This window comes from Mastigoproctus giganteus, chromosome 4 (assembly GCF_048544385.1).
Source record: "Mastigoproctus giganteus isolate SK-2022 chromosome 4, ASM4854438v1, whole genome shotgun sequence".
Taxonomy (NCBI): Eukaryota; Metazoa; Arthropoda; class Arachnida; order Uropygi; family Thelyphonidae; genus Mastigoproctus; species Mastigoproctus giganteus.
This window is the reverse complement of record NC_143578.1, coordinates 62,711,477-62,733,891: the sequence shown is the minus strand read 5'-3', so window position 1 is coordinate 62,733,891 and position 22,415 is coordinate 62,711,477. Positions and strand designations below refer to the sequence as shown.

At 37.1% G+C, this 22,415-nt stretch overlaps 1 protein-coding gene across 1 annotated transcript in view; it reads left to right on the top strand.

Moving 5' to 3' along the window:
- LOC150086785 (metabotropic glutamate receptor 7-like) overlaps positions 1-9,586 on the top strand; it is a 161,742-nt gene extending 152,156 nt beyond the window's left edge. Inside the window, exons 4-9 of the mRNA XM_090371575.1 lie at positions 5,241-5,395; positions 6,815-6,943; positions 7,144-7,338; positions 7,521-7,653; positions 7,994-8,909; positions 9,104-9,586. Of these exons, the coding sequence (XP_090227701.1) occupies positions 5,241-5,395; positions 6,815-6,943; positions 7,144-7,338; positions 7,521-7,653; positions 7,994-8,909; positions 9,104-9,421 (1,846 nt within the window). The 3' untranslated portion in view covers positions 9,422-9,586. The remainder of the gene's footprint in view (positions 1-5,240; positions 5,396-6,814; positions 6,944-7,143; positions 7,339-7,520; positions 7,654-7,993; positions 8,910-9,103) is intronic.
- The last annotated feature ends 12,829 nt before the right edge of the window (positions 9,587-22,415 follow it).

Sequence of the window (22,415 nt, the reverse complement as noted above, 5' to 3'; positions counted from 1 at the left end):
ATGAAGTTAATTTTATAATAAACATATAGACCGGTTAGCCTGATTTTAGTAGTGGGGGAATCTTAGAGGCAGTGATTAATAGTGCAATCCAGAGACATTTATATAGAAATGGCATTCAGAATGACACAGTGAACGTTTGTTTAGGGAAAATCGTAATAAGCTGGAACTTCTCTGGATTACTGGTAAGATTCTAAGATGGATTGCTGCGAGGCAGTGATTAATGGATATTCTTCAGATTGGTGTAAAATCAGAAGAGGGGTCCTCCAAGGATCAATTCTTGGACCATTTATTGTTTCTGATTTTCATAAACATATCCTGTAGAGATAGAGAGGTCATGATCCTACTGTATAAGGCAATTGTAAGACCACATTTGGAATACTGTGTTCAAGTGTGGAGACTTCATCTGAAAAAAAAAAAAGACGTTGAGATTCTTGAAAGGGTCCAGAGACGGGCAAAATGGCAACCATACAAGAAAAGACCGATTATTATTTGGGCTATAGAGCTTGGCACCTTAGAGGGAACTTGATTGAGGTTTAAAAGGCTCTTAGAAGGGTTAGTAAAATGAATGAAGGCGAAAATTTCACTATTATGAAGGATTATAAAACATAAATTTAAATTATAGGGGTTTAGACTAGATTGTAAGAAGTTGTCTTTTAGCCAGCGAGTTTGAAGAAATTCAGAGGTCAACTGGATAGTGGAAAACTTTAATTTGTAATATAATTTTCAGTTTAGGAAACAGAAAGAAATCGCAGAGAGGCTGATAAAATAGTGATCTCCTTTCATGGAAAAAAAAAATGCTTTGGATAAAGCTTTTGTGAGTTGGCACATTGTCATGGCGCCGAATCCATCAATTAGCTGAAAATCTCTTCTGCTATTTCTGAAAATAATTCAGAATTTCCAAACAACTGAGAAGCGAATTAATTAGTTGCTGCACAGCGAGGGATAAATCCCAAATGAACAAAGGCAGGTAAACACTTTTAACAAAGCCCAATATAAGAATAAAACATCGTCTTAGCTTTATCACTACACTGAATTCTTATAATACTCTTAAGAGTTAATGAGGCGCAATATTTCATCTTTTTCAAGCGATCTGTGAAACCAAACTGCTGACATTTTCATCCGTGCTCAACCATTTTAGTAAATCCCAATGGCGTGAAAGAAACTGGATTTCATTTGGAAGTTTAATCTGCACTAAACATGCGAACATCAACATGGTGTTTATGTGCGGATTATATTGTATCAATTAGTTGAAAGCGGTTATTTCTGATGTTGTGTTTTTAGTAGGAGGACCCACTAACAAAGCACCGTTTATAGAAGAACCATGTAAGCATCATTACAGTAATTGACACGTTAATATTTCGCTGATGACGCTTGGAGAGTGTCGTATAATGACCTTTTTGTTACGAATAATGTACTTTTGCTCGTATTATCAGAGTTCTGCGCAACCACCAGCTTGATGGAACTTCCTCACACGAACTAAGTAACTGCTTAAAATCTTTAATGGAAGTAATTAATCTTTAACAAACTCAAAGCGATTTCCAGAAGCACGTATACATCAAACCCATCAACCTCAAAATCCCAATTATCTCCAAAATGCCAGTACGCATGTCAATCAAAGAGCACCACGAACCTCATGAAATAACGTCCTGTTTGTTAGACTAAAAGGTGTTCGCTAATAAAATGTATTTATTTTTTTCCATCTTTATTGTAATTTTAATTGTTTAATACTTTCCCTTTATTTTTAATGAGTTAATCGAAAGTCTAATTAATTTTCTTACTAGAGTCTCTTTGGGCAATGATTTAATAGCTTTGGTCCACTGGTCCACGGCGTTTCACTCATCATCGCACATGCGCACTTGAGCAGCCTTTTCCATCTTTCTTTTTTTCTCTTTTAGAATCAAATGAAAACTTCAAAAGCGACTAAATAAATGAGACCATTGGAATGTCTTAAATGGACCTAGGAAGCAGCACCCGATAAATTTTCTTGACGTTTCTGAAATTAAAATTGCAGCTGGGATTACAGCAAAGTGGCCGAAATGTCAAAAACAAGGATGCTGGCTTTCCGTGTTGCTGAATCTGTTATAAGCTGCCTCTTGTGGACGTGTCTTACAAAATGCTATTTTCTGAATCCTTCAAACAAATTGTGCGGGGAAATTAAAAGAAGTAGAAACGAATAAATTTAGTGAGATATAAAGGGACAGCATTGATGTACGTGGTCCACAAAAAACGTTAGTTTTCCTTCATACTGATAAATGCTAATAATGTTTGTAATGCAGTGGAGCATCCTCTACAGGGGAAATCGGGATAATTGTACCTTTTGATATGATATTGACTGGATAAAAATAACTCTATTCGATAAATGCGCCAGTAATAGTCATAGTGCACAATAAAAACATAATAATAAGATATTCAGCTGTTAAATTACATAGTTAAACATCCGTTATTGCAAAGCACAATAAATCTTCGATTTTCTACTCAGTATAATCGCTTTGCTTTAAAATGAATTCCAACTCATATTTTGTAAGTTGGGATACTAAGACTTTAATTTAGTAACTTGGTCTCTTAATCATATTTTTTTTCGGTATTTGCAGGAGAAATTCCGCTACATACTTGAAGTAAATATATATTATTGCCTGCGCAATTTATTCTCAAATGTACCCATTTGAAGAGGCAATTTCGCTGTGATTTCTAAACCCTTCAGCAAAGAATGTGGTTCCGAAATATATACTTTTGGAAAGCGACATACTTCAACCAACTTTCCCACTTTCGCGGTATTAAACGACCTGCAATATATCCCCTCGCCCAGCTCTACAAGATTAATAATCTACATCACAGTATTCGTAAAAAAAAATATACATTTATATCATCTTAAGGTTTTAACTGGAGAATATAAATACCACTGGACATAAGTCCACCTAACTGCATGATATGTTTCCAAAAACGTAATTTTTAGAGAATAATTTAAGGAATTAGTGCTGTGGTAATTAGAGAACTTAATATAATGATCAGGAAAGAGCTGATTTTAGTAGATGAGTCATTTAATGGAGAAGAAACCCGTTCAGACAGCTATATATATATATTTTATGTGACACTTCCACCTCCAGAAAGAATTGTAAGAGCGAAAGAAGTAGTCATTAACTTCTAAATGTTGCATGAGTGAGTAGAAAGATGTGTTAACTGCTGATGGACGCAGATAAGCTCTTAGATTCGGCTATATCTGTGGCTTTCTATAAACAGAAACAGATCCATATAGTGCTATGCCATTTACTTCCAGCCATGAGTTGCTGCTACCGAGGTTGAGCTTGGCAACATTTTTCTTAATTTTAATGGTCAAAACCTACTGTAAGGAGGTTTTGACCAATGCTTAACACTGCTTGATGTTCATCAAGGTTCTAAAACAAACTTAAATGGTCAGATCATAGAAGACATTAAAAATCGAATAACAATGAGTCCTTGCACAGTTGGAAACGATGTTTGGTACAATTCAGCAAGTGAGGCCCTTGTGGAAATAAACCTAACACAATACATACTCCAGGGTTAGACGAAGTCTCTAGAACGTATCAATGAATAAAAGTATATATAAATAAATATTTGTAATATTAATGATATTCATAAACACGTTCAATATTTCTGCAGTTTTAAATCGGATGTTTTAAATTAGCAAAATTTACGCCATCACCAAGAGTTGGTTCGCTTTTGCACAAAAATTTTAACTTACGAAGAAGAGTAATAAAAAGTGACCTTTTTGGAAACTGCTTCAAGTAACGTCTTCGAAATATCTGATATCGATATTAAGGCACGAAGGATCACACTGCTTTCAATCAATAGGAGGATTTTGACAACTTCACCGCTATATTTGATGCTCATAAGACGTCAACGATACTGCCTTCCTTTGAATATAAGATGATCTTTTTGGGGACCACTTTTCAAATCAAAAACTTAACTTATAGATAAACGAAAGTGGATTCTTGCAGGTCTCACTCAAGAGTTCTGTGTTTTTTATGCAAGACTGGCCAGATTACTACTTCTTACTGGTATTTATCGATCTCAAAGACTGCAGGGTTACAAATTCATTAAACATCTGCGAGCGTATGGATTTAAATCATTATAATGTCATCCTGTATTCTTGAATAGTCCCATGATCGACAAGAATCGAAATAATAATTTGACAGACTTTGGTTTATTGTTATTTACAATGAGTTCTTCTGAAACTGGTACAATGTACACTATGTACGTCAAGTTGATGTATCATTATGTGGTCTCTCGGGGCATAGTGGTTAAGATCTTGTTAGATAAAACCAAAATTTTGACATCTATAATTGATGAGCTCCTTTGGGGTATCCGCTAGCAAAATAAAAATCTCAAGAGGGGTATTAGGGATGGTAGAAGATGTCTCAGGGATAAAAGTGCTCAAAAGACAGCGTTTTTTTTTTCTTTTTTCAAAGAAATTGTTCAGAAGGAAAAGTGTACCCTATGAATAAGGGATCCAGGATTATATAACTACAAATAATAAAAGAAAGAGATTGAATTGCGCTGAAAAACCAGACGTGGTGTGGAAAGTACGTCAGTGAAACTATGTTGGGAATATCGTAAGTGAAAATGCAGGGAAAAAAATATAAAAAGACAGAATCAACGAAAAGAAATAAAAGAAATACTGGGAATTGAGGTTTTTGAACAAAATAAAAATCAGAAACTGTAAAATGGTTTTAATGGGAGGTAAGCTTAGCCTTGTTGTCGTAATGTGTGCTCGCTGTGGTGCCATAACACGTGCAGGAAATATGTACACTTTAGCGTAGACAGGAAGGAATAAGAAACAAAAATATGATTGATGACGCAGCGAATTGGATCCTTATACTGACAACTGGAGACGCGTGTTGTACGAAATAATGGGGGAAGGGGAAATTTGTAGGGTTCTTTGAGTTCCGAGCCACCTTTTATGAATTCTGTTTTTCTGGTTAGCGTTGTTCCAGCGTCTCTTTGGACCTTCAGAAACGCTCGCGAAGATCGATACGAATATACGCGGGAGACGAAAAACAAAATGGGAAATAAAAACTGAAATATTTAGATGGAGTGCCGAGATTATTGAAAATGTAATTTGCAAAGTTTAATATCGGAGTTAAGGGAAACTGAAGTGTAGGTTTTATTTTATGCTCTTTGTGTTGGAATTAATTTGATTGAAGAATACTGATTCTGGGTGATTTCTTTTGTCCCATTATTCCTCTGTTTTGTTTGTTCAACAGGAAGATGTTAGCGGCTTTAATTAAGGCCAACAAGGCGGGTCAGTTGTTGTGGATTGGCAGTGACAGTTGGGGAGCCAAGATTTATCCAGTCAGGGATCAGGAGGAGGCTGCCGTTGGAGCCATTACGATACTACCGAAACGAAATCCACTTAAAGGTATGTGTAACAGAGCTTTTAACAAACTCCTAAGAGTAGGATGTAACCGAACCTCTTAAGATGCTTAGTTTTAATTCGGATAGATATGTTGTTTTGGAACCTTTTTGATGTGAATTTTTTCCCATGAACTTTTCCCATGCGCAATTGGTTAGTTATCAAGCGAGTTTATTTTGATTGATAAACATTAAACCAAGAGGACAATTCTTTCTTCTGAAAGATCCGATGAAGTTCAGAACTCTCCTGTTAAAGCTATAACTGTTATTAAGGCGACAGTGGTTTAATCTATTTGTGATTTTTTTTTTATTAAAAAAAGTAACAGGAAGACCAAAAACAGAGAATTCAGTCATGGCTTGGGAGGGACTATTGCACTGAATTTTTCAGACCATCCCACCTGGACATCCGTTTTTCCCATCGTGGATAAGAAAATTGTATAGCACGCACTAAACTGCCAATCATCTCTCTGGTATCAGGATCCAAGAACTAGCTGAAGATATAAGTTGTATATTGGATAATGTATCCACGTCAGCTAGGCAACTCCTTCGTTTCTGGAGTATGCAACTTCCATCTTGCGACTTTACCCTTAAGAACTGACTGAAAATTAAGACATCCCCGTTTATGTATCTGCAACAGCACACAGAGCTGAATATTCTGACTTCTTGCCAGTATATACAGATGGCTCGAATCTGTAGGATCCGCTTGCTATTTTCCTGAGAAAAATTGCGTACAATAGAACTGGAATTTGATTATATAAAAGCCTACCACTTCCAAAGTTTTGTGCTATATACAGACTCTCTAAGCATATTACAGACTCAGAGGTGAGATGCATTGCACATCCAGGACAACAAATGCTGCAGCATTCTTTGATATTCGCTTTCTCTGGTTCTTGGCCACTTGGGGATTGCAGGCAATGACTTCACCGATGCAGAAGTGACTGAGAATAGCATCTGAGAATAACATGGACACACCACAAATAAACCACACCAAATCAAACCTGTAATTACACCTTGGCAGTCTGGTCAGCGCAGGGTTTGCTGGGAGAAGTTATCCTTTCTCGTCTTCGCATTGTCACTTCTGCAGTAGATCCTGCCGAGGGCGGATTATCATTCTATATGTGGATACTTTGGGACTAGAGTTAGATATTGATGAGCAACAATCCGACAAACCTCTAAAGGTTATAAATCCAGATGAGTCTTCGATTTGAACTAATAGTCTTAAGAAAGAAAAAACTTGTACTTAGCGCTCAGGACCCGGCGGAATTTTGAAACCATCCTGTTTTCCCATTATCCTACTGTTACACTCTTGGAAGGACTACTAGATGAGAACTGCATAATTACTATAATCATATTTTAGATTATTTAAAATTATGACCTTCAGAAAATAAGAAGAAATTAATGGTTTTTCTCATTTATTTTTCTACAGAATTTGATGATTACTTCGTTTCCCTGACTCCAGAAAATAACAAACGCAACCCATGGTTCAAACATTTCTGGAAACAACACTTCAACTGTACTTTTAAACAGACTCGTACAAAAAGAGCTAAATGTACTGGTAAGTAAGTTTATAAAGAGTAATTCTTTTGGTTCTGATTTCATTGTTAGCCCTCTGATGAAGAGTCGGGCATTCGATCTGAAACGTTTTCTCATTCTAGCGTTGAATTAAAGCATATTTAAATCGCGATAATTTCTGATAATTGTGTTTAGTGTATAAACTATGTGTAATCAGTATTATTTGTTTATTAATTTTACCAGGAAATGAAAAAATCAAAAGCTATGAACAGGAAGGACTTGTGCCTTTTGTGGTGGATGCTGTCTATGCTATGGCGCACGCTCTCCACGATATGATGCAAGATATCTGTGATCCTCCTACAACATTGTGTGAACGAATGCGACCAGTGCCATCTGGCGCAGAACTCCTCACCTACATCAGAAATGTTTCCTTTCAAAGTGAGTAGCTAAAATACAGCGTTATTGGCATGGAACAAGACAGATGTTGAAACTCTTTCCATTAATTATCCATATTTAAACACTCGTAGTAATTATCTTTTATTTTATCCAGTCAGATACAAGTACATTGTGAAAAACTGAAGAGTGTAGTTCTATAATCTTGGTTCATTTAATTTTTTCAGGCCTTAGAGGGGAGAGAATGATAGTGAAATTTAATCAGGATGGTGATGCACCAGGAAGTTATCATATATACCAATACCAACGAGTTTCTCGAGAAAGGTTCGACTATAAGCTGATAGGGGAGTGGACCGAGAAGTAAGTTTGCTGTCTGTGTGTGGCCCCATTCATCTTATTTGTAGTTAAATCTACAGACATATAGTTTGTAAACATTTCTTGCCAATAATCACAGCTAAGTTATTTTGAATCGATTTTAGACATTTTCTGAAGATATTTTGACAATAATTTACAGCGTTTTAGGATGTAACTCATCCCACTGATTTAATTAATTATTCCTATATCTAGTATTGTTGATTAAATGGTTAATTTGTATACATAACTTAATCCACCCATTTTACCATAGAAGAATAAACGAGTCTCTTTATTTTCCCTTCCACGCTGAAGTATACTGCAAAATAACTCCTTTTATTCTCTCTAGGTTGGTTCTGAACCTTCACCTGACCAAATGGGGTCCCGTAAACGGAACAGTTCCCTCCTCAGTCTGTAGCGTCCCTTGCAACCCGGGAGAGATGAAGTCTTTTCAGGGCCAGCCTTGTTGCTGGGTGTGCATCAAGTGCAGGGAGGACGAGTACATCTTCAACAGCAGCTGCAGGCGATGCGATCCTGGATATGAACCCGTTCCCAGCAAGATGTTATGCGTGAAGCTCCCATTAAAGTACATGACGTGGGACAGCCCTTGGGCTATTGTTCCAGCAGCATTTGCATCTCTGGGCATCCTCTGTGCCCTTTTTACTTTCTCGGTGTTCGCCCGTTTCAACAACACCCCCATTATCATGGCTTCCGGTCGAGAGTTGTGTTACGTACTCGTCATAGGTGTCCTACTGTGTTATTCGATGAGTTTTATCATCCTCGCCAAACCCACCATCATCACCTGTGCCTTTATGCGGATAGGTATTGGAATCTGTCTCAGTATTTGTTACTCTGCCATCTTTACAAAGACAAATCGTATTTCCCGCATCTTCAACCGTGGAATACGCAACGTCAAGAGACCTAGTTACACCAGTCCGAGGTCACAAATAGTCATCTGTCTCGGTCTGGTGTCTGTACAGCTGATATTCGCAATCACGTGGCTCATTGTAGAGCCACCAAGTATCAGAACAGTTCACATGTCTCGAGCATCTGTACTCCAGTGCGGAATTTCTAGCATTTCACTGATCGTGTCACTCATCTACAACATGTTGCTTATAGTCCTCTGCACGACCTACGCTTTTAAAACGAGAAAAATTCCCGAGAACTTTAATGAAGCAAAGTATATAGGATTCACTATGTACTCAACGTGTATTGTCTGGCTGGCCTTCATCCCGATCTACTTTGGCACAAAGAATGATTATAAGGTAAAAATCTTATGCCCTCTGTTTTTTAGCTCTATAAACGTATACAGACGAAATCTGTTTAGTTTCAATTAAACTTTATTTCACTCTAGAAAAAATGTGAAAGATACTTATTACTAGGTCAGGGCCATATTTAAATTGTGACAACAAACTGCATTTCATTTTGGTATATTCATTGTTCTCTTCTGTATTTACAGATCCAGATCGCCAGTCTGTGTATGTGCATCAGCATCAGTGCAACAGTAACACTAGGTTGTTTTTTCGCTCCCAAAGTCTACATTGTCCTGTGTCAACCGTATAAAAACGTGCGTACACCGGGCACCCAAAGCAGTACTACAGGAGGTGGATACGCACACAGTATGAGGTTTGCTCGTCCCACAGCCAGTGCTGCTATAGCAACGGTCGCTACAGCAGCAGTAATAGGCTCTGCTAGACCGGCTATCGAATCGGACTTTCGATCGACTACAAACGGAGAATTGACATCACCGAGCATAGAAGAAAGCAGTATTAGCTAGAGAACACCCAACCTTAAAGAAGTAATCCCCCCCCTCCTAACACACCCCTCGGCAACCTCTCGACCCTCCTCCCCTCACTTACTATTTCTGGCTCCCGGTGCAACTCGGTAAACGGAACAAGTTACGATTGGAAGAAAGTAAAAGTTCATTTTTACCCTTCGTTGATTTTCTGTTCTTCGGTAATGTCGCTGAACAGCGTGCACGTGCTCCGGCAGACAGGAGCAGCCCAGTGGTACGAAGGCTAAAGAGTCTTAAAAGAATAAAGCTGGTATATAAATACCAATTTGTTTCTCTACAACAAAAAGAGACATTGGTGCTCAACGATTTTTTTTATGATTAGACAGACAAGCAGAATTGCGTTGTCATGGAGATGTACAGTGCCTGCGGGTTTATCAGTAATGACGTCATGAGACCAAAGTGATCATATTCATCTCGCCTATTGTAACATTTTTTTTTTAAATAATATACAATGACAAGACTGGAAGCATAAGAAATCCTAGGGCTATTATTATTATGATATTATTAGGGCTATTATTAATATAATTATTATTATTATTGCGCAAAAAGCTTCATCTAATAGCTATCATAGTATTTCTTCGCTATTATGAAATTGGTTAAAAAAATATTCATTCGGCAAACAGAGTAATGTTATTATCAGCGCCATCTAGTTTACAAGACATGAAGTATAGCGCTAATATTTTTTGCTAATAAATTCAAGTTGAAATTATGATTGTAATATTAAATGTATATATTTATAAATATATTATAATTATAAACATACGTATATATATATTAATTTATCTTTTCTATTATGAAATTGGTTAAAAGACTTAATTTGACGTACAGAGTAATTCATTCTATTATCAGCGCCATTACTTTACAAGACATAAATTAAAGCCCAAAAATATTTGCTAAAAAATTAAAGTTGAAATTATGATTGTAATATTAAAATTATATATTTATAAATATATTATAAACATTATAATGTATATAATATTCTTCTTCAGCTCGGTGAACCTTCAAGGTTCTTGGCTGCATGCACAATCATCCTCCATTGCTTTCTATCCTTCACTCGATCTGTTCGGTCTGTTATTCCAAGTTCCTCTAAGTCCTGCCGCACGTTGTCCTTCCATCGTTGAAGGGGGCGTCCTCTTAGTCTTTTACCTGCTGTTATATCTTGGTATGCTTGTTTGGTTGCACTCGAATCTTCCATTCTTTCAATATGTCCTAACCATCTAAGTCGACAGTCGGTGGTGATTTATAATTTCGGTAGAGTTCTTTATCTCCTTCTCCATTCTTCCGTTTGGTTGTCTTTAATGGGTCCAAATATCTTTCTAAATATTGTTTTCAAATCGTTGTAACATATTGTTATCATGGATAGTTTTGTTTCAGGTTTCTGCTCCGTATAGCACTATGGGTTTAATGCAGGTTTTATTAGGTCTATTTTAAACTGATAAAATTTTAGACCACAGAAGATGCTGAATTGAAAAATATGCTCTACTTCCTGCCTGGATCTAGCCTTAACTTCTAAGCTGGTATTATTTTCGTTATTTATCGGTGATCGTATTTGAAATGGGTTACAATTTTAAAGTTCAAATTATCAATTATAAAATTTGTCTTGGTTGTTATCACTTCTTGCAACTTTCAAATATTGTTTTTTTCTTGGTTAATTTGGAGTCTAATTTTTCCAGCAGCTCTTCTTAATTTTTTAAAAGTAATTTTACATTTTCCAGATTATCCCTAACTAGATCTATGTCATCTGCAAATCCTAGGATCATTGTTCTAACTGTATCCTCCTTGTTTATTTCTCTGATACATTTCTCTAAAGCAAGATTAAAAAGGATTGGCGAAAGGCCATCACCCTGTCGTAAACCTGTTGTTGATATTGAATGCTTCTGATTTGGTTCCATTAGAAAGAATAATACCCCTACTACTATCCATAAACATCTTTATCAGATTTATCAATTTTTGTGGAATACCAAAATCTTTTAGAATATTCCATAAGCTTTCTCTATGGATACTATCGTAGTTTTTTTTTTTAAAATCGATAAAAGGTTATGTACTGGTTGATTGTATTCCCATTTCTTTTCCAAAATTTGTCTTAAAATAAAAATTTGGTCTATAGTAGATCTATTCCTTCGGATTCCTGCTTGGTATTCGCCTATGTTATCTTCAGCAAATGGGGTAATTCTTTTTAGTAGGATGTTTGATAGAATTTTGATAGTACCAATATTCCTCAGTAGTTATGGCATTCATGTTTATCTCCTATTTTTATAAATTGGTAGTATATTAGTGAGTCCTTCCATTCGCTGATATTTCTTCCTTTTCCCATATCGATATGATTAATTTTTTAGCTAGAGTTTTCCTTCCGTTTTTAATTAATTGAGAGGGAATTCCATCTAGGCCTGGAGTTTTATTTTTTAACAGTCCAATGTTTGCTTGTTTCTTCCAAAGTAGGTATAGGCGTTTCAACATCACAAGCTGAATAAAGTATTCTTTCCATCTTTCAGCAATTGTCATCAGCAGATATTATCTGGTTCTTTTTGTCCTTGATTAGAGCAGTCGGCATTTTGGTTCCTTATTAATATAATAAGAACTTATATTATATAATATATTTATATATATTGTTATAATATTATATTTATAAATCTTATTATTAATTCATAAATATTATAGCGCTAAAATATTTGCTAATAAATTCAAGTCGAAATTATGATCGTAATATTAAATTCACATATAACAAATTTATGTATTAAATTTTTATTAATTATACAGAGCGTATAAATAATTTTATATTTTTATGCAACATTTATTAAACGTAATTCTTTTACCAGACTGATTAATGAGGCCATCGTTAAAATTTAAATTAAATAAACAAGATTGAAAGGAACTAATGAAATTTTTAATTTTAAAATAACTACCATCTACAAAATGCTTCCAGTCCTGTAACTCTTGTAACAATCTCATTTCTGTGTATATATCTGCATGTATAATATGTTCGTTGTGTATATAAATGTAGCTAATAGAGACGAACATTACATACAAATGTACAATTTTCAAACTTGCATTTTAACTATCTTTCACTAGAGGCAAGACGAAAATGAACAATCAAAAGCCTTTTTCCAGCTTGCAGGTTTTCTTTCAGCAAATGTATAAACAACACTATTCTCTAGCGAGTACCGCACTCTTCTGTATATCCCAGAATGCTGTATAGAAAATAAAGTGATGTGTGCTTCTAATACGAATGTCTCAATTATTACCCTCTTTAAATATGACTACTAAAAGCTTTCCACATCACATTACACAATTTTTAAACTTTAGAACTCGTTCCCACAACTTTAATGATCTGTCCATTAGTAGGAAAATGGAGAAGCAAATTCATAACGTTTGGATGTCGAAGAACAAAACCTACAAATTAAAAAACATTTCTTGAGTTACACGCCCCAGTTCTTTGAATACTGGAAGAGCAATGTTCTCAACAAAAGAAAGATAAAATCAGTTGGCATAGGCAGATAAGTCCCAAAAGCAAGTATATACAAAGACAACTAATAATGGGAAACTATGGAATGGAACTGTAGAGGCCTTCGAGGTAATCTCGAAGACACCGATATTTTGGTCACTTATAAGTTAGTAACCAACCAACTAAAAGAAACTTAGCTCACTCTTCAAGTAAAACTGGCCCCGAGTGTCACAGAAGTAGTGTAAGTTGTTGACCTACATGGGACCTGCAGTTAGTGGTTCTTTCAGAGCTGGTTCAGTCTCCATACCCACGACACTGTATGGAAACATCGAACGAAGGCATCACTGTCCGAGATACTTTCTTCTCGCTAATCTGGCCCCAACCATCAACCTGCTGTCAGTGCTGTGGATCTCGATTAGGTCACGTCTCCGACTTATCGAATGCTTTAGCGCCAAGCTCTGTCCTAATATAGAGACATCGCGCCATGAGGCAATGACTGACACAATGCACGAAATCATTTTTGGAGAAGGACTCTTAGTGCCTAGTGCAACGTTATATCACTGTAATGGGGCTGCTCCTTTAGAATGTCGTACTTGACGACTTCCGCACAACTAACCTGATTGAAGTTATCTTCCAAGCGTGCGCAGACGACCTTATCTTGCCCGTGGCTGCAGACAACAGAGCACAACTAGAAAATTCTGAAAATCGGGCCCTCTCAATCTGGGAAAGGTATCATAATCTTCAAATCTCTCCAATGAAGATGAATTCCATCTTACTGAAAGGCTACCTGAGAACATACCCACAAATTAAGATAGATGGGACCACAATACGTCTCACTGCCGAATTGAAATATCTAGGAATAATCCTCGACTCAGGACTTTTATTCCTTCCTCATTTGAAACACTTGAGACAACGATTAGGAATTATACTGCCTTGGTCGCCAGAGATACCCGGCGGAATTGGAGCCCTAAACCACCGCACGCTCTAGCTGTTCTACAGGGCAGTATTTCACCGGCGATTACATACGCCTCAGGGATATGGTATCCGAGAGCGTCTGCGCGTGTAGCACAGTGGTATCATCACCGTCCTCCCCACACCGGGTGGAAAAGGCCCTGGTTCGAATCTCGTCGATGACACGAGGAACTTTAGTGGGTTTTTTCACTCTGTGGCTGAGTTAGTCGGTCTCAGGGGTAGATAGCAAGGTTTTTTCGTCCAGAAAAACAGGCAAATCGACCAAAGAACACATGCAGTTTATTGACATAATACACAGTGCACGGCAGATGAATTTATTTATTCGGGTGGCCTTAAAATAATACGTTTTTGGTATCCGAGAGCAATAACATGTAAAAAGGTATCCGAAAGCAAAAATTGTAGTAAACAGAAAGAAATTTGAAACGATTCAAATATCGATCCCCTTTACTATTACTTGGGCCTCCCGTACTGCCAACACCCATGCCCTTCAGGTGCTGGCAGGCACCCTCCCTTTGAACTTGAAGTTTATCCGATGCGGGCTTCTCTACCACCTATCAAAAGGCACATCGGTAACCTTCATGGAATATACCTTTGATGCGACAAACAACCTGAAGGTCGAAAAGAAGCATTTTAGCCTCTATCTACAGAGTTCCTGAGAAGATAGATTGGCTAGCTCCACTAAACGAGAAGTCACTAGGAAATTTATCCCACAAATCACCAAAGTATATCCCAAGTCACCTCCATGGTTTTTCTCCGGCCTGCATGCTTACAGGCACAGATCCATCAGAGGCAAGCTCTCAACTCTTGGAATTATTGATGATCCCCGCTTGCAGAGAGCAGGAGAGTTGGAGTCACTTAATGTATGATTGCCCCTTATACGAGAACCTTCGTTGCATCCTTATTACCAGAATTAACTTCAATCCAAAAGACCAGGAACACTACTTGTTGGACAGCGACAGAGTACGAGGCCGTCTCGCAATACTGCCAGGAGCTCTTAACAAAAAAGGGCTCACTGGAATAACGACAACATCCACCTGACTAAGACCAGAAAGGTTGAGACCAACCCTCCAGCCAGACATATCATACCGACCTAGATCAACAACGCGGGTACAAAGCGACCAACAATGAACCTGCGAAGTGGCAGTCAAGATCGAGCAACCTTGCTTGATCTACCTTACTTCCCCCTTACCTTACTACCCCGCTCGCCTAATGGAAATATCTCCATCTTACCTTACGGATGCCTCTCCTCTACATTCCCAATACTTCTGACCGCTCCCTCCTCACTTAACATCTCTCCCCACACTATTTTATTTATTTATTTTTAAAACTTGGTCTTCGTCCAGGTCTTCAACTTGGTTTTCAACTCAAAACACTTTTCTGGCATTTACAGTAGTACTGTATTTCTTCACAGCGTACATAAGGCGCAGATGTGGAACACTACAGGTGGCGCCTGACCCTAACGCTATTCACACTATGCATATCACAGAATTCAAATATATAGTTAAAAAACGTAAAAGGCACAGTATAGCCAAAGAAACTCTTGTTCCCCAAAACTCGTAACATTAACTGACTATACTGTTGCCGTTGAATATTCTGCAGACCAACAGTCTGCAGAATATTCAACGCAAGGTTAATCTTAGCTTATGGAAAAAAAAAACAAAAAACCCCACTAATTTAAAAGATTGGATAAAAATTTTCGCGACTGCCTGTCAGGTATCGTTTCACTGAATAATGATCACTTTCAAATTTATTCTGAGAAGCTGCTTAAAGTTAATTAAGTCTTCTACCTGCATTGAATTTTCAACTACAAGAACCAAAAACAGGTAATTTATTACTTCTCGGGGTTTTAAACTTTTCTAATTGGCAGTGATTAATTGTTTATCATGCACCATATTTTTCGACAGTGGATCTCTCCATTTTTATGAATGTCTCATGATTGGCGGGGCAACTGTTGATTTATGAACGCTTTACTGTCTGACGTTAAACGATAACTTTTAAACTATCACCCGTTACGTCATTGGCTTAGACAGTACACAAACAAGTTAGTTTATTGTAATTCACAAAGAATTTAAAGGGCCGATGTGGAGTAGACGCTTTAAGTATCGAAGTTATATTAAAATAAAAAGTACGGTAACTAATAGTGAAATAGTAAACTGGTATACTATTACACTTACTGGACAAAAATTAGAAAACTATTGAGTATCTGGTCGGATTCCATTAGGTGTCTGAGAGAGTCTATCTGCAAATTTGACCATTCTACAATCAGGATATTTGTCTGCTGATGCTATTGCGGGCAGTTGGGCATCGCAGATCAATAGGGACCTGTCATGCCCAACTGCCCTTTTCAACATATTCAGACATTCTCAACTGGACTCAGATCTGCAGAATTAGGACGCCAGGCAAGATGCTGGAAATCTTCGGAATGTTCTTCGACCATTCAGGGAAAATTTTTGCACAGCGGACAGTTGTCTCTAAAGAATCCTTCATAATCCGAGTAAAACTGAAGCATTGCAGGTTGAGGTAGGTCCGATTCGATAGAAGGATATCCATTGGATGAAATAAGACCTAACGGCATGAGCAGACCCAGTCCGTAACTGAGAACATACCCCATACCACGACAGGAGTCAGTGTGAAAGCGTGGCCTTCGGTTTTACCCTATCATTTGTGCAGAAAAGTGTAAATCGAGACTCGTCATACCACACGATCTTTTTCTGCTGTTCTGCAGTCCATTCTTCTTTCGTCTCCTACTGATTGTATTGTTTTGAGACGGTTGCTTTCGACACACCAGTAATTTCCTCTGATTTCTCAATTGAGGATCTTCCTAAACTGCTCCAACAATAACACATTTCTAAATATCGGAAAGACCACCTGCCTTCCCCATGATCAGATTGACTAAGACGCTCCAGGAAAGTGTACAGTATTTATCTGATACCAAGGAACGTGCAGTTATCACATGACACTAATCTGTTGAAGCCAACTGCAAAACGTTTCAATTTTTGGTGAGTGAGTATAGCGCTCCACATTTGTCTTAAACTGAGAAATTTTCTACAGTATTTATTGAGAAATTGGCCATTAGTTATGAGAAATATGTTCAATCCCAAGTGGTAAGAATAAATTGACTTCGTTAATGTTTGATGAATTTCATTATTGACTAATTGGCTCAGAGAAACAGCATTTCTAACAAATTCATTAAACATTCAACATGTTCAAATAACTGTTCGAGATTTTTTTAGCTGCTAAAATGATTCGCTTTGTGAAACGTATTCCAAATGACACGAGTAGCAAAACATCCCAACTATCCGTTGTGTCAAATTAATGAATTTTCTTTGGTAGCGATTTCAAGAAGGAAAAAAAATACGTATGAAGACGTTGCTTTATGGATAGCCTATTGAGATTATAATAACGTACACAAAAGGACCTTTTTTGTTATGTGATTTTTTTTTTCTTTACTCCAAACATCTTCTGTAGGAGCTTAGGTTCGTTGGCTAATTATCAGCGAATGATATATATTTTTTTAGACACTGTAAGCGTATACATGCTGCGTTTCTGATCTAAGGGATTCATTAAAAATATATGCTTGCCGAACAAATAACACCAGATTTGTCTTTTTTTTAAGAGCTTATATGATGAAAATTTGCATTATGATTAAGCCTTGGACTGTTTCTTTTTTCTCTCTTCATGCATAAACAACAATTCCGTGCGCTATTAATGATATTTGTATTCATGTAGAATGATACACAAAAGGTATTCATGTTCTTCTTCCCCCACCCCCTCCACTAAACAAAAAGTACTTCAGAGGGCAAGGATAGATTACAATCTAAAAACATAGTTCATAACCTACATAACTAGTGGATTGCAATGTACAGTGTACGTAGTTTCAAAGTGGTTCGAATGTTGGGTGGTACTATATTGCTATTTCAGTTCGTTTGAACCTTCGAGATAAAACTGTGCAGTGCAAGTTGCTTTGGGCTACTAGGGAAACCTGGTAGACCAAGAGAACTTAGATTTTCAGTTATATAGTGATTTTCAAATTATATTGATTAATACATTGCCCTACCATTAATATCCGGACACCTGCCTTTGGACAAAAAAAAATAGCTTTTATATATCATTTAATATTTTGTGCTGAAACCGTTTGCTTTTATGACGACCTTCAATCTTCGCGGCATTCTCTTCACTAGCTTTTTATAAATGTCAGGTGATATTTTCCTCCACTCGGCCTTTAACGCAGCCACCAGTTCGACCTTGTTCTTTGGGCGATCTCGACGTGCACGTAGTCGATGATCCAATACATCCCAAAGATGCTCGCTAGGGTTCAGACGAGCACTCTGGGCTGGCCAGTCCAACTTTTCCACACCCATGTCCTCAAACCACTCTGTTACGACCCGAGCAGTGCGCGTTGTCTTGCTGATACAGGTATGGGCCTTCCCCGAAGTATTGCCATGATGTTGGAAGTGCATAATTGTCCAAGCTGTTCTGTTATTGCACAGCATTCATGCTTTTGTCGATAATGACTAATGGGCCCAAGCCAAACCATGAAAAGCAGCCCGATACCATGACACTGCCTCCATTAAACTTCATTGTTTGGAGGATACAATTAGGAATGAACTGTTCCAATACATCGGCCATCAGGAACGGCCATCAGGCTGGTAGAGTGCGAACCTCGACTTGTTTGTCCATAGGACTGTTTTCCACTGCTCTACAGTCCAGAATTCGCGCTCCTTACACCATGTTAATCGGCGTCTAGCACATGCTGAGGTGATCAATTCTGTTGAACTATTGAGATAATTCAGTTGAACGTGTTATTGCTTGCCCACTTTTGCAATTGTCTATTCGAAGCCCAGTGTGCATATTTATAGCAGGTTCTGTGACATGTTGCGTGCATAGGACCTGTTTCCCTATCCATGGAGGGGTGTCTGGATATTAATGGTAGGGCAGTGTATATAAATAATGAATTTCAAACACGTCGTAAAACCACGTTAAAGGAATCGTTGCAAACTTCATTTTGTAGTACTGAAGACGTGCCAACTGCCACTCTCCTTCAACGAAAATTAAATTTCAAACTAGGAAATAAAAACATAAAATTAAAGTAGGGAATAGATATTTAGGGACTAAACTGACTGAGGCAAGCACGGAGACAGTTTCTTGCCTAAAGGTTATGTTATGTTATTGTAGGGATGAGTTCATCGAACTAGTTAAAGCCCAGGTGAATGCTTTTCCCACTCTTGCGAGAACTTCACGAGGTTGTAGTAATAATAGCAGCTGCAGAGATGGGTGCAATGCAATTGAAACATTGGCTCATGTTGCCCAATGTTGTCATCGCTCCCACGGTACTCGATAGCGGCACAACGCGATAGTTAACATCGTGGCTAATAGACCACAATAGAAATGTTGGCGAGTCGTGGTAGAGCCCCAACTATAGAACATCCGATGGTCTGTTTTAAAGAAGATCGAGTGGTGGTTTTGGTTGCGCAAGTCGTCGGACAGGGCTATGACCTTCACATTTCCCATAGACTCAAAAGAAGATATTATGACTCAAACATAAACTTGAAGAATCAGACCAAAGAAGAATTTATAGATGCCCACCAGTGGTCTCAACAATAACGATTTCATATAAAGGCATCCTCAGCATTCCTAGTCCTGACACTGGGATTTACAACTTCAGATTTCAAGGTCCTGCCCATCCGTGTGTTTTACAAGGAATTGTACCGTTTTGGAGGTTATTTCAGAACATAACGTCCATGATTCAAGATGATGACTCTACTATGTTGTTTGATCTTGCTACATTTTGTAGGCTGCCATAGCCATTAATTATGGGAATTATAATAAAATGAAATTTCCAAAATGCTTAAAGGATCATTAGTCTTCTGTTCATTTCTTTCAGTGCAATTACCGAACTCAAAATTTAATGAATAAAAAATTTAAAAGATTACACGCAGATTAAGGATGCTATTTTTAAGACACAACTGCGTCATCAAGTTTTCAGCCAGATACCCGGCACTGATTTCACAGATGATTAAGGGCCCTTGTAATCTCCAGTTCAGTTTGAATACTTCAGTGCCTTGAAGAAACTGAACATTCTTCTACCACCTCTTAAAAAAAAAAGTTCAATAATATACAAAAATAACGTAAGATATTCGTTTCTCGTTTAATATCTTACGTCAGAAATCCTAAACAGAAATGAGCAACTGAAAACAGAACATTCATTTAAAATTTAAATCTAATCTAACCATTAAAAATTAAATCTAATTCATTAATATTAAAATTCCACGTCGAACGTAAATTACAAATATTTGTCGCTATATCTTCTCCTTTCAAGTTCAGTAAAATTAGTGTCTAGTAAAGGCGAGTATAAAAATAAATAAATGCTCGTGACTGAACTTTCATAAATGAAATAAAAACAGATTTCGTAACTATGGTAATTTCTAGAAGTAATCCGATCTGCTGATTTTATTCTCGTTTCATTAAAATGACAGTAATTTATCTAAGTGAAACAAGTCAATTTATTTTTTTAGGAAAACAACTATTATTCGATCTTCATTTATTCCACTAGAATTATAAACAACGCATTTTCTAATAAAAACTTTCGTACTTGCGGTTTACCTTAGTACGATTAATTCCCAATGCTCTGAATTTTTTATGTGGACTGTCAGTTGTTCGTTCTCTCATGCTGTTTCATTTTAGAAAATTACTACGTCACAGTTCATAAAAAAACAAAAGAAAATATTTGCTGCAAATAAGTCATTCTCGCAAAATGCCAGCATTTTATAAATAAAGCAAAGGCAACCTTTTTCGTATGAGAGAGATTTTGTCACGATATTTCATATCGTAATTTCTGTCACCACCTGCTGGTTCTTGATCTTTCTCGTGCTGTTTGGCTAACATCATATTAACATTTAAATCGATCTAAAGTCTCTTCATTTTGATTCTCTGGATAAAAAAAAAATATAGAGAGAAATCTGTTTAAATTGGAAATATTGTGATAAATCTTAGACGAGTATTCTCTAAGCTGAGTGGATCGCAAGTATATGAATTTTTATTTTGCGTACAGTTGTAGAGGATGTTTCAAAAGCATGGAGAAAATTTCTGGGATATTTATTCTAAAAATAAGAAATAAAAATTCACACACATGTGTCCGATTCTTAAGGGATTAGAGTTATGGCCGCTTGAATTTTTAAAAAATAGCTATGGAGTTTTGAATCGCAAAATGTAATAAAAACGTTAAAAACTAAGAAGACCCGTATGGAGTATGAATAAATATTTTACTTGGTGCGAAAAACACGTATCATACGTCTAAAGAGATACTTTCTAGAGTTATGTAAAAATTTAGGTTTTTCATCCAACAATCAACGACAAAACACGCGCAATTCAGAGCCGTAATATATGTCACTGCTGTGTCTAAAAATACCTCACAGTTCCAAGCCAACGTACACAAAAATCTGGTGGAGCACCATACATCTAGAACCAAAACAAACCTTTTACCACTGATGGGCTGGAGCCAATTCGCACCGGTTGTTAGAAATTTTTACCCAAACAAATATAATAACATCATCTCAAAACCGAATAATTCTAATATTATAAAACCGTGTACAAATAAACTTCAAATGCAAAGGACCGTGAATTTCAAGTACTTAGTCGTTTCTTATTCTTCTCCTTCTGATTTAAGGGACATCCCTTAGAAGAAGATATATGTAGACCTTAAATCAGAACTTTTATAGGGAACTAGTTGTGAAGATTTTAGCAGCTCATCACTGGCTCTATCCCAACTACAACTAACCTTAGTTAATACAAAACGGGCCTGGGCAATCGAAAGGTAAGCGGCATTAAAATTGTTGTCAGGATCCACTTCGCTGCAATCATAAATCAAGTATAGAACTAACAAAAAAAAAAGGACCTGTCCGTAAACCCTGTTATCTAACAATTGATAAACGCGCACCACAGATGGCACCTCTGTATTCAATGAATGCTGTGGTACATTCTGTCAAACTCATCTGTTGCCTCTATCGTTCTCTGAACTCCAATAATCACTTGGAACTCTTTGAAACTTGACTCTCTTCAGCCTAACTTTCCTGGCAGTGAGTTAATTTTCATTGGTTGACAACTCCAGCTAGCTTCCATTTTCCAGCCGCACGGACCCAGCTTGACGAGATTCTGAGGCTTTTACAATTACTAATGACCTTATTCATTTACCTACAAGAATATCAATCGATCCTAACCAGCAGTCAACACGCTTGATCATTTTCTCACAAACAACCCTTCTAAGTACATGGTGGAGGTGAGTGGCCGTCTAGGTACCTCATATCAAAACTTGGTGATGGTCTTCCCCAATGGAGCCTTTCTCTCTGATCATTCTAAACCTCGTATTGTTTGTCATTACAAGAATGAAAAATAAGATGATCTGCGAGATGATTTCTTTTCCTTGGTCGGATTACTGTTTCAAATATTCTGATGTCAATATTTGCTCAGATCGTGTCTGTGAAATTATTCTTCTTGGGATAAAATCCTTTATTCCACACTCCACCTTAAAATGCCATCCTTTATCTAAACCTTGGTTTTCCAACA